Source organism: Dendrobates tinctorius, unplaced genomic scaffold (genome assembly GCF_039654945.1).
Source record: "Dendrobates tinctorius isolate UK_male_01 unplaced genomic scaffold, ASM3965494v1 ptg000011l, whole genome shotgun sequence".
NCBI classification, from domain to species: domain Eukaryota; kingdom Metazoa; phylum Chordata; class Amphibia; order Anura; family Dendrobatidae; genus Dendrobates; species Dendrobates tinctorius.
Genome location: NW_027361679.1, coordinates 87,178,222 through 87,190,656, shown reverse-complemented (window position 1 = coordinate 87,190,656; position 12,435 = coordinate 87,178,222). Strand labels below are relative to the sequence as shown.

Sequence of the window (12,435 nt, the reverse complement as noted above, 5' to 3'; positions counted from 1 at the left end):
CTTGTATCCAACTTATCTGCAGGAACACAAGGGGTCCTATTTTTAAGACCCTTAAGCAAATTTCTGACAATAGCTTTTAAACTATTCCTAAGGGACAAGGATTCCTCTGACACTGTCTTCTCTATGCAGAGTTGGAACAATTTTTTGCCATAAGATGACAAGAGTTTTATTTTACGAAGTGCACACTCTTTAGTTTTTTGATTTAGTTAAATATATTATAGGGCAAGCCCAGAAAGCCATTAAGGACACCGTATTAAGATTACAGGTAAATAAAAGAAGAGGGCTTTTCCACTCATCACCCAAGAAGCAGGAGACTAAAGTGTATGGAGGGGGACTGATTAACCTGTAGGATCCCTTGCTAATCTCTCTTCCTCCATTTTGACCACAGGTGGTGCAACCCAGAATGATAGGGGAAGAGCACTTATACTATTGGATGGCCATTTCAAGTTTCCCGCTCCCTGGGGCCAGCCATGCCCCAGAACTGGACTGTGGCACCGGCCACTTCCTCACTGCGCGCATATGAACGCTTTTTTTGTAGCGCTCATTCAAAGTCGGACCATGGCAAGCTCTGGGGGAACAGCGGGTAGCCTTATCAGGGCCCCCCGCAGATGTTGTGTGACCGCTCCACTCCCTGGACGATCTGCCGGGAACCCCCGTCGCTACCAGTCAGGCAGAGACCAGGTGCGTTAGCTTATCCTTCCCCCCCACACTGGGGCTGGGAAGCAAGTCCAAATCCCTGGCATCTACAGGACTGTAGGTCTCCCTCCAAGGACAGGAAACCACTGAAGCAGGAAGAGATGCTACGTCTTTTAAATCTGTAGGTTTTCCTGTCCTTGTGGGTCGACCATATCTATCGTATGGTGTTGTTGTGGGATGGGAAAAAAGCTTGCCTGTATGAGGTGTTTATCCTAAATAAACCTTTGAACGCAAGTGAAAGAATAAAATGAACACACTGCATGACACAAACACATTCAATCCAATATAATCCAATATTCACTTTACAAGGAAAATGAAATAAAAGTCACAATTGCTTTCTACATTTAACAAAGAACAAAACACAGAGCTCTGACCGTTGACATTAAGTGTGTGGTGTATTTACAACCCTTATTCTGTTTAATATACATTAGTGCCTTTAGATAAGAAAAAAAAAAATACAACTTTAACATGAATTTTAGAAAAATAAAAAAGGAAAGGAGCTGTAAATTCCCAGATTACACAAACAAGTGTACATTACAAGCATCCTTTTTCAGCCTGGGAAGTGAATGAAGTAGAACAACTAGGTCATAGAAAAAAAAATTAAATCCAAATAACGCACAGTAACGTTAGGCCACACGATAAAATAGGAACAGCATAACTTAACGGCTGATCAAACTGAGGGTAAGATAATAAAAAAAAAAAAAAAGAAGTACTGTTGTATTACAACAAAATAAATCTAAAATATCTGACCATTACTTTTATTACATTAATACAGAACTAATTAATTGAATTTTGTGTGTGAAAAAGTAACAAATTTGAAATAGAAAAAGGTTGTTTGCTGTGAAAAAGGAAAAACGCATAACAGGTTCACTATTGAAAAACCAGTTTCAATCATGGATACTAAAATTCAGCTAGCAATGTATTCTTCAGAGGCCAATGTTTGCCACTTTACAAACCACACATCTGATAAACAAGTCAATTACTACTATCAAAGTATTATATTTCAGAAAAATATTTCCTAAAATACAGAGTTAAAAAAAATAAAATAAAATCTTTACTTCTATATTTCCCAGACTTAAAAAGGTTTACAAGAAAGGCAACTACACAGTCCCGGGGAAGGGTACAAGGCCACATGTTCACATTCAGGACACAAAAGTTCAACAGTAGAGAACCGTGTCAAAAGTCACCAGCAAGTCTTATAGTTTGGTTTCCTAATATGCAGTGATAGGTCTTCTCAGAATAAGCTTATTTACAGGGAATTGGTTACCAGATTTTTGCCACCTAATTTGAGAACAGCATGGTGTAGAGACAGAGACCCCAATTCCAGTGATATATTATTTACTGGGCTTATTGCTCTAGGAATCCCACCCTCACAACTGATTGGAAACTTTCTGTCTATGCACAGTGTACACATAAATCTGCCAATCAGTGGTGAGGGCGGGGCTATACAGACATCTGGTAGATCCGCAGCAGAGACAACAGTGATTTATCAAAACTGCAACAAGCAGCCCAGTATGTGATACATCCCTGGAATCGGGGTCTCTTCTCCTATATTGTGCTGCTCTCATATGGGTCAGCAAAAAACTAATGACAGATTCCCTTTAAATCCAAGCTCTACATGTACGTCAGTAAATAATGTTTTAAAGTATTTCTTCAAATCACCATAAATGTCAATTACTTTCCTGCCCACAAACTATCTACTAACGGTCTTATAATTATCCACGTACACTGTCAAGATCAATATAGACTAGGGACCTCCATCTCTAAAGCATGGTATATGCTTTATCAGGAGGTCACTTAAGAAGTTCACATTTTTAGAACATTTGTATAGTAAGTTAGTTTAGGCTCAAATGAACCAGAGTCTGTGGAAACAAAAAGGTATACACAAACATACACTAAACGGTACAGAGGGAGAGGATAGTGAGGCAGGATCAAATACTAAGGCACTGGTTTGCTAAACTCTTGGCAAGCTGATGTTGGTACCAGAAAGCACAGACACGGAGCACAGGCCAAGACAAAATCTATCGCGTTACAGATACTACGTAGATGAGGGAGTCTCGAGAACAGTCGTCCTCTGAAGCGGTCATGTTTTTCCAAACCTTTGAAGTGGGGGTGAGGGTCCAAAAGTCTAGAATTCCTTTACTGGATTCTGAAGGCACCAGAGCCAAGACAAAAAAAAAAAAAAAGGTGTGCCCAAATTCAGGGCATAACAATTTATTCACAAAATAAAATCAAGTCTTTGTGCTTTGCCTTCAGGATGCTTTGGTATTTCAAACTTAAGACAGAGAAATGATGGGGGTACATCAGATACACACCTGAAAGCCTAGATTCAACAGGTTTCTTCTTAATAAACTGGCAACAATGTACAAGACCTGATCCTAAAAGGTTTAATAAACCACCATGAGATGAGTTTAGCATATAGAACTGCTTCAATGCTTGTTTGTTTGTCAAGGAAGGCATGACGAAATTCAAGACACTCCGCGGGTACTGCAGAAGACTCCCATTTATGAGCGGCTGTAGCCTTTTATAAAACTCCCCAGCATTACTTTCTCCACTCATGGACAGCTTGGAAGTTCTCACACTCTAGGGTGTTGTCTAAAGCACAGTGTGATTTGGCAAATTAATTCTGTCCAGGTCAGGGATCTATATATACAGTGAGGTAACAGAGCCATGGTGTACAAGTACCTACCCTGAGCCAAAAGATTGGAAAAGGCTTCGGCTACAATCCACAATATTTACTTTGTTTTATGTTAACAAGTCTCAAAAATAATCTAAAAACATCTCTCTACACATCTCCAACCTAGGTACTTTACATTAAAGTAACATTTGCACAATATAGAAGATGGTCTGGAACGTGGCACATTTGGCTGTAGTGTGGATTGTCAGTGATGTCACATCTGTTCCTCGCCATTATGTCTTCCATTCAAAAATTAACAGCAAATGCCAAGAAACATGGTTGAAGTGGTCCGAAAACACATTGAACTCTCAACATTGTGTTGTGCAGGCACTAGTTTCATGAAGGCAGGTTGCCTCACAAATGAGGAAAATCCCATTGCAAGAAGCATTAAGGCATTAGCTGACTTTTCCTTTATTCTTTTACATTTCCTGCATGGAGTGGTTCATATCCACACGCTCCCTCTTCACTGGGGGCTCACCCGAGGCTCGAAGGTCCCCATCTGTATCACTTTCTAGCTCACTGATATCATCTGTAAGAGGAGATTAATATTTTACCAAGTCGTAGGAAAGAATTTTACAATAATCACTAATGACTAATAATCACTAATAAGTTGGCGCTATAGAAATAAAAATTGCAAATAAATCAAAAAGTTTATACAATAATGATCGTAATTAATATTGTGAGAGCAGGGTTTATCTATCCTGACTCCATTATGGTTATTCTTCGTGCACATCCTCTCTTTCCAAAATTGAGTCTGTGTATGTCTTGAGACAAGGCGTCTTTCAGGAATTTCCTTTAAGCCCCCATCACACACAGCGAGATCACAGCTGAGTCACAAGTTTTGTGACGCAACAGCGATCTCACCAGCGATATCGCTGTGTGTGACACCTATCAGCGCCCGCCCCCCGCCGGGTATCGCTGATCGTGCTCGAATGCCCTGGACATATTTTTGATCGCTAGTCTCCCGCTGGCCAGCGCGCATCTCTGCGCGTGGCAGGCGGGAGACCATCGATCAGCGCACTGGAGTTGGTATCCAAGGTAAACTGCGGGTAACTAATTGCACACGGCGCTTAGAAACCTGTTTACCTTGGATACCAGCTCCCAGCCCAGCCAGCACACTGGTATCCAAGGTACACAACGGGTAACTAAGCGACGCGCGCGCTTGTTACCCGCGTCTCTGGTCCTGATCGCTGGTGAGATCTGCCTGTTTGACAGCTCACCAGCGATCATGTAGCGACACACCAGTGATCCTGACAAGGCCATATTGTTGTCGGGATTGCTGGTGCGTCACTATGTGTGATGGGGGCTTTAGACGGAGAGATCGCACATAAAGTTAAAAAAAGAAAGTAGAGCCACACCTAGACCCTAAAGATGGGTGTCGATAGCATTAACTTTAAACAATTAGATGTATGTATGCTAATCAAAGCACATATTTACAGATAACCTGAGCCAATTATATTGTTACAAGGTTTGACCATTAAAACCTATTTAAACCCTGACCAAATGATGTAATAAATGAGTTCTATTCAGATATTAAGGCTACGGCCCCACTATCAGTATTTGGCCAGCATTTTCCTCAGAATTTGTAAGCCAAAACCAGGAGTGGGGCAAAAATGCAGAAGTGGTGAAGTGTTTCTATTATACATTTTCTCCGATTGTTCCTCACCTGGTTTTGGCTAACAAATGCAGAGGAAAAATACTCACCAAATACTGATAGTGTGACCGTAGCCTAAGGGTCCCGTTACACTAAACAATGCACCAGCGATCCAGACAACGATACGACCTGGTCAGGATCGCTGGTGCGTCGCTACATGATCGCTGGTGAGCTGTCAAACAGGCAGATCTCACCAGCGATCAGGACAAGCGAGGACGCTGGTAACCAGGGTAAATAGCGGGTAACTAAGCGCACGCGGCGCTTAGTTACCTGCTGTGTACCCTGGTTACCAGCGTGCTCGCGCTGGGAGCTGGTATCCAAGGTAAATAGCGGGTAACTAAGCGCACGCGGTGCTTATTATCCCACTGTTTTTACCTTGGATACCAGCTCCCAGCGCGAGCACGCTGGTAACCAGGGTACACAGCAGGTAACTAAGCGCCGCGTGCGCTTATTTACCCGCTATTTACCTTGGATACCAGCTCCCAGCGCGAGCACGCTGGTAACCAGGGTACACAGCAGGTAACTAAGCGCCGCGCGCGCTTATTTACCCGCTATTTACCTTGGATACCAGCTCCCAGCGCGAGCACGCTGGTAACCAGGGTACACAGCAGGTAACTAAGCGCCGCGCGCGCTTATTTACCCGCTATTTACCTTGGATACCAGCTCCCAGCATCTGCTTACAGCGTCTCAGAATGTTCCGCGATAAATAACGACAATATATTATATAGAATTAAACAGGGGGTAAACTTCAAACCACTCTCATGTCCAAGTAAAATAAGTAACAGAGCAGGTTTAATCATGATAGTGACATGTTTTTCCAATCACAGTTTTCAACAATTTAAGATCGAAGGAAAATGAAATTAGTTATTAGAATATTTTTGTAATTATCTATGTAACTTTATTATGTATCTTCATGCAAGTATATGGTAGCCCTAATTAATGGATGGCCTGCTAACTCCCTCTCACACTCAGACTCATAATGCCTAATCACTGAAAGGTATATTTTATATATTTTTTACATAAATATCTTCATGCACCACTTTTAAAACCCTTAAAGAGAAAGTGTCATCAGGTATTTTCAACCCCATCTAAAAGCAGCATAATGTAGGGACAGAGAATCACTTATTGTGCTACTTGTGGAAGTTTTAATACCATCCCTGTTTTATCTGCTGAAGATCTACGAGATCTCTGAATGCTGAGCTCTGTATAACCCCACGAAACCACTGATTGGAAGCTTTCTGTCCTCACTGTGGATAGGCAGAAAGCTGACAATCCGTGGTAGGGGCGCAGTTGTACAGAGCTCATGAATATGGAGGACTGCACAGCAGCAGGTTTACTAGAACTGGAATTCTCGCTCAGTGTGTAACAAACTCTCCTTCATTCATGACTTCTTCCTTTCTAATTCTCTTAACCTTCTGGCTCTTACTGAAACCTGGATCCAGCAGTCAGATACTACCGCTGCTGCTGCTCTTTCATACGGGGGGGCTACACTTCTCTCATACCCCAAGATCAGACAATAGAGCTGGTGGAGGCGTTGGTCTGCTCCTATCACCAAAATGTACCTTTCAGGTTATCCCTCAAGTACCCTCACTTGTCTTCCCTTCTTTTGAGGTCCATGCCGTCAGACTCTACACCCCCTTCTCCATGCGAGTGGCGGTGGTGTATCGTCCTCCCGGCCCCTCCCATCAGTTCCTGGATCATTTTGCCACTTGGCTTCCACATTTTCTCTCCTGTGACATCCCTACCCTCATCATGGGAGATTTCAACATCCCCATTGCTCTTCCCCTCTCCCCATCTGCTACTCACCTTTTATCTCTAACCTCCTCATTTGGCCTTTCGCAGCTTACTAATTCTCCAACGCATGAAGACGGAAACTCCCTCGACTTGGTCTTCTCTCGGCTTTGTGCAGTGGATGATTTTGCAAACTCCCCTCTCCCGCTCTCTGACCACAATCTTCTTTCATTCTCTATAAAGAACTGCCAGGCTGCTCAGGTCACCCCCACTGTCCAGACTTATAGAAACACACAGGCCATTAACACCCAGAAACTTCTGAAGAACTTGCAGTCTTCATTGGCCCCTATCTCCTCCCTCTCATGTCCTGATTCTGCATTGAAGCATTACAATGAAACACTTCAAACTGCCCTGGATGAATTTGCACCCCCTATAAATAGAACACCACAACGCAGACGGCGACAACCCTGGCACACGGTGCAAACACGTTTCCTGCAGCGGTGCTCCAGGTGCGCCGAACGTCTGTGGAGAAAATCCAATCTACACGAAGATTTCATCCATTTTAAGTTTATGCTTAGAACATACAACACTGCCCTTCACCTCTCCAAACAAACCTATTTCAACACCCTCATCATCTCACTGTCCAATAACCCGAAACGTCTCTTTGACACTTTTCATTCTCTACTCAATCCAAGAGTACAGGCCCCAACCACGGAGCTCCGAGCTGACGATCTGGCCAATTACTTCAAAGAAAAAATTGACCAGATCCGACAGGAAATTATCTCCAAATCCCCTCATACCATGCACTCTCCTCCCTCCCCCACTGCATCTAACTCACTCTCTGATTTTGAACCAGTCACAGAAGAAGAAGTAAGCAGGCTCCTTGCATCTTCTCGCCCAACTACTTGCACCAGTGACCCATTTCCGTCACATCTCCTCCAGTCCCTTTCCCCTGCTGTCACCCCTCACCTAACTAAAATATTTAACCTCTCTCTCTCTCTTCTGGTATTTTTCCCTCCTCATTTAAGCATGCCATCATACATCCACTACTTAAAAAACCATTCCTCGACCAAAACTGTGCCGCTAACTATAGACCTGTCTCTAATCTTCCCTTCATCTCTAAACTCCTGGAACGCCTGGTCCACTCCCGTCTTATCCGCTATCTCTCAGAAAACTCTGTTCGCGACCCTCTCCAATCCGGTTTCCGCTCTTTACACTCCACTGAAACTGCCCTCACTAAAGTCTCTAATGATCTGCTAACAGCTAAATCAAATGGTCATTACTCCATGCTAATTCTCTTGGATCTCTCTGCAGCATTCGACACTGTGGATCATCAGCTCCTCCTCACTATGCTCCATTCCATTGGCCTCAAGGACACCGTTCTCTCCTGGTTCTCCTCCTATCTCTCCGACCGCTCCTTTACTGTTTCTTTTGCCGGTTCCTCCTCCTCTCACCTTCCCCTTACTGTTGGGGTTCCTCAAGGATCGGTTCTAGGCCCCCTCCTCTTCTCCTTGTACACTGCCCCTATTGATCAAACAATCAGTAGATTTGGTTTCCAGTACCATCTCTATGCTGATGACACCCAATTATACGCTTCTTCTCCTGACATCACGCCAGCCTTTCTAGAAAACACTGGCGATTGTCTAAACGCTGTGTCTAATATCATGTCCTCACTATATCTGAAACTGAACCTGTCAAAGACTGAACTCCTTGTGTTTCCTCCCGCTACTAATGTACCTACACCCGACATTGCCATTTCCGTCTGTGGTTCCACTATTACTCCCCAGCAACATGCCCGCTGTCTTGGGGTCATACTTGATTCCGAGCTTTCCTTTGCCCCCCACATTCGATCACTGGCTCGCTCTTGTCATCTGCACCTCAAAAACATTTCTAGAATTCGACCTTTTCTTACTTTTGACTCTGCAAAAACTCTTACTGTTTCTCTTATTCATTCTCGTCTCGACTATTGTAACTCTCTTCTAATCGGTCTCCCTCTTACAAAACTCTCCCCTCTCCAATCTGTCTTGAATGCTGCAGCCAGGATCATATTCCTCACCAATCGTTACACCGATGCCTCTACCTTGTGCCAGTCATTACACTGGCTACCCATCCATTCCAGAATTCAGTATAAACTTATTACCCTCACCCACAAAGCCCTCCATGGCTCAGCACCACCCTACATCTCCTCCCTTGTTTCAGTATACCACCCTACCCGCGCCCTCCGTTCTGCTGATGACCTGAGTTTAGTATCCTCAATAGTCAGAACCTCCCACTCCCGTCTCCAAGACTTTACATGTGCTGCGCCAATTCTTTGGAATGCACTTCCCAGGTCAATACGATTAGTCCCCAATCCCCACAATTTTAAGCGTGTCCTGAAAACGCATTTATTCAGACTGGCCTATCGCCTCAACACATTAACCTAACCTATCCCTGTGTGGCAGAGCCAAAAGTTTTACCATAACCAGGTTCCCAGCATCATGTTCCCACATGCTTTATGCATCCATTAGCCCTCTGTGTCTGTACTGTTACACACTTAACATTATGGCTGGTCCATACAATCAGGGCAACTGTTACCACCCACCTTTCGTGTCTACTTCTTTCCTCATAGACTGTAAGCTTGCGAGCAGGGCCCTCACTCCTCTTGGTATTTGTTATAATCTACTGTATGTGATTATTGTTATGCTGTAATGTCTATTGTCTGTACAAATCCCCTCTGAAATGTAAAGTGCTGCGGAATATGTCGGCGCTATAAAAATAAAATTTATTATTATTATTAGTCCTCTAGTAATAATCTCCCGTTGATCAAACAGACTTTATAAAAACTCCAGTAAGCGACACGGTAAGTGACAGACGGCTGGAATCAGGGGCTCTGTCTCTACATTATGCTGCTCTCATATTTGGTGGCACAAATCTGCTGACAGATTCCCTTTATTGCAATTGAACACAACAAAGATGCATATTTAGCACTTACGCTTGTGAAATTTGAAGCGGGTAACACGCCATGTTCGAATAAATGGCATTCACATTCTGCACAATTTGGGTGTAGAAATGGATCTATAGCATGGATATTCACAGTGGATTTGACCCTTTTCAATGCAAAGGGATATAAACCACATTTTACTTCTATAGATCGCACAAAGCAAATGGCTGTAAAATCCTTTTACGAATAAAGTATTGGATTTCGTGATTACGTGTTTTCAGTGGATTAAATGAGAAACAGTGTTGTGAGAGGGTAGACAGAGGTTCCGTGCATAAAACATTGGTGCTCCTGACTGTTCTGGAGCGTCTTTGGTACAGCGAAGTAAGGGGCTCGACGTTAAATAATGGCTTCTAAGGATAAAATATGGCAATTGCTCACCTTTATCCATTAACACAGGAGACATAGAGGACAGGTCACTGAACTAGAGGAGAAAAAGAAAATATATGCATCTTTAATTTCTTAAATAAAAAAAAAAGAAAAACCACCTAAAAATTGTAAGTAATAAATCCAGTGTTACTTTTCTAGTGTGCATTTTACTCAGTGCACATTCTTAGGATATGTGCACACGCTGCGGATTGGTCTGCGGAATCGCAGGTAAAACCACCTGCGGTTTTCCCCTGCGGTTTATCACCTCTACAATGGAGGAGATGGTAAACCGCAGCAGAATCCGCAGAAAAGAATTGACATGTCATTTCTTTCTGCGGATTCAAAACCGCAGCTTTTCCGCAGCTTAAAATCCGCAGCATGTGCACAGCAGATTGTAAATCACAGACTAACATGCTACTGTACACTGTCTGCAGAACTGCTGCAGATCCGCAGCGGCCAAAACCGCACCGGATCCGCAGCAAAAACCGCAGCGTGTGCACATAGCCTCAGATCTACCTGTCGAGTTCAAAATAGAAATATAGTGGATAAGCCACTAGCTACACCACATTTCTCACTAATATTTTTTATTTGGGAGGGGGCTAAATAAATAAATTAAAAAAAAAAAAAACTATGGGACAATAACTATTTTTTTTTCATTGGGAGCTGTATTGAAGGATGAAATCTACAAGTGTTTCTCACTAAATTAGACTATCATGAAAACGTTTAATTTATTTCAGTTCTTTCAATGCAAAAAGTAAAACTTATATATTACCGCCGTAATGACCCCAGATTTTTCGGTTTTGCGTTTTTCGCTCTCCTTCTTCCCAGAGCCATACCTTTTTTACTTTTCCGTCAATATGGTCATGTGAGGCCTTATTATTTTGTGCAGGATGAATTGTAATTTTGAAAGACACTATTGATTTACCATGTCGTGTACTCAAAAACAGGAAAAAAATTCCAAGTGCGGAGAAAATGCAAAACAAAAAAAAGTGCAATCTCACACGCTTTTGTTTGGCTTTCTGGCTAGGTTCACTAAATGCTAAAACTGACCTGCCATAATGATTCTCCAGGTCATTACGAGTTTATAGACACCAAACATGTCTAGGTTCTTTTTTTATCCAAGTGGCGAAAAAAAAAAAAAAATCCAAAATTTGTTAGAAAAAAAAAAAAAAAAAAATTGCACCATTTTCTAATACCCGTACAGTCTCTATTTTTCGTGATCTCGTGTTGGGTGAGGGCTTATTTTTTGCGCGCCGAGCTGACGTTTTTAAGGATACCATTTATTTGTTGATACGATCTTTTGACTGCCCGTTATAGCATTTTAATGCAATGTCTCAGCGACCAAAAATGTAATTCTGGCGTTCTGATTTTTTTCCTCCCTACGCCGTTTAGCGATCAGGTTAATCCTTTTTTTAATGATAGATCGGGCGATTCTGAAGGTGGCGATACACATATTGGGTATGATTTTTTTTTTTTTTTAATTGTTTTGAATGGGGCAAAAGGGGGGGCGATTTAAACGTTTGTATTTTTTTTCATATTTTTAAAAACATTTTTTTTTAAATTTTGGCATGCTTCAATAGCCTCCATGTGAAACTGCCATAGCTTGATCAGCTCTGCTACACAGAGTAGATGCTCCGATCGCCTATATGTAGCAGAATGACAGCATTGCTATAAGTGTCGACCACAGGGTGGCACTCATAGCAATCCAGCATCAGCAACCATGGAGGTTTCAAGAAGACCTCTGTTGTTATGAAAACGCATCGCTGACCCTCGATCACGTGACTTGGGTCAGTGATGTGCGTATTTCCGGCCCGGCGGCCGGAAGCGCTTGTTAAATGCAACTGTCAGCGTTTGACAGCAGCATTTAGCTAGTTAATATCGACCTAATAATAATTCCACCTGCGCCTATTGTGGGCACATGTCAGCCGTTCAAAACAGCTGTTATGTCCTGGCTTTAATGCGGGCTCACCGCCGGAGCCCTCATCAAAGCGGGGGATCTGACATCGGACGTACTATTGCGTCCGAGGTCAGAAAGGAGTTAACTAGAGACATTACAAACAGCAATCTATTTCAAGTGTTATTTCTGTTAATGTTGATTATGACTTACAGCCAATGAAAACCCAAAGTCATTCACAAAAAACACCTGCAAAGGTTTCTTAAGTGATTAAAAAGATCCCTTAGTCTATTTTGGTAGGCTCCATAATCATGGGGAAGATTGTGAGTCATTGACACACTCCACAATCAGGGTATGCCACAAAAGATCATTGCTAAAGAAGCTGGCTGTTCACAGAGTGCTGTATCCAAGCATATTAATGGAAAGTTGAGTGGAAG

The 12,435-nt window shown here is 42.6% G+C and overlaps 1 protein-coding gene across 1 annotated transcript in view; it reads right to left on the bottom strand.

Moving 5' to 3' along the window:
- Nucleotides 1–966: 966 nt before the first annotated feature.
- RFX2 (regulatory factor X2) overlaps nt 967–12,435 on the bottom strand; it is an 89,447-nt gene continuing 77,978 nt past the window's right edge. Inside the window, exons 16-17 of the mRNA XM_073544331.1 lie at nt 10,117–10,159; nt 967–3,902 (exon numbers count right to left, since the gene is read on the bottom strand). Coding sequence (XP_073400432.1) covers nt 3,793–3,902; nt 10,117–10,159 — 153 coding nt within the window. The 3' untranslated portion in view covers nt 967–3,792. The remainder of the gene's footprint in view (nt 3,903–10,116; nt 10,160–12,435) is intronic.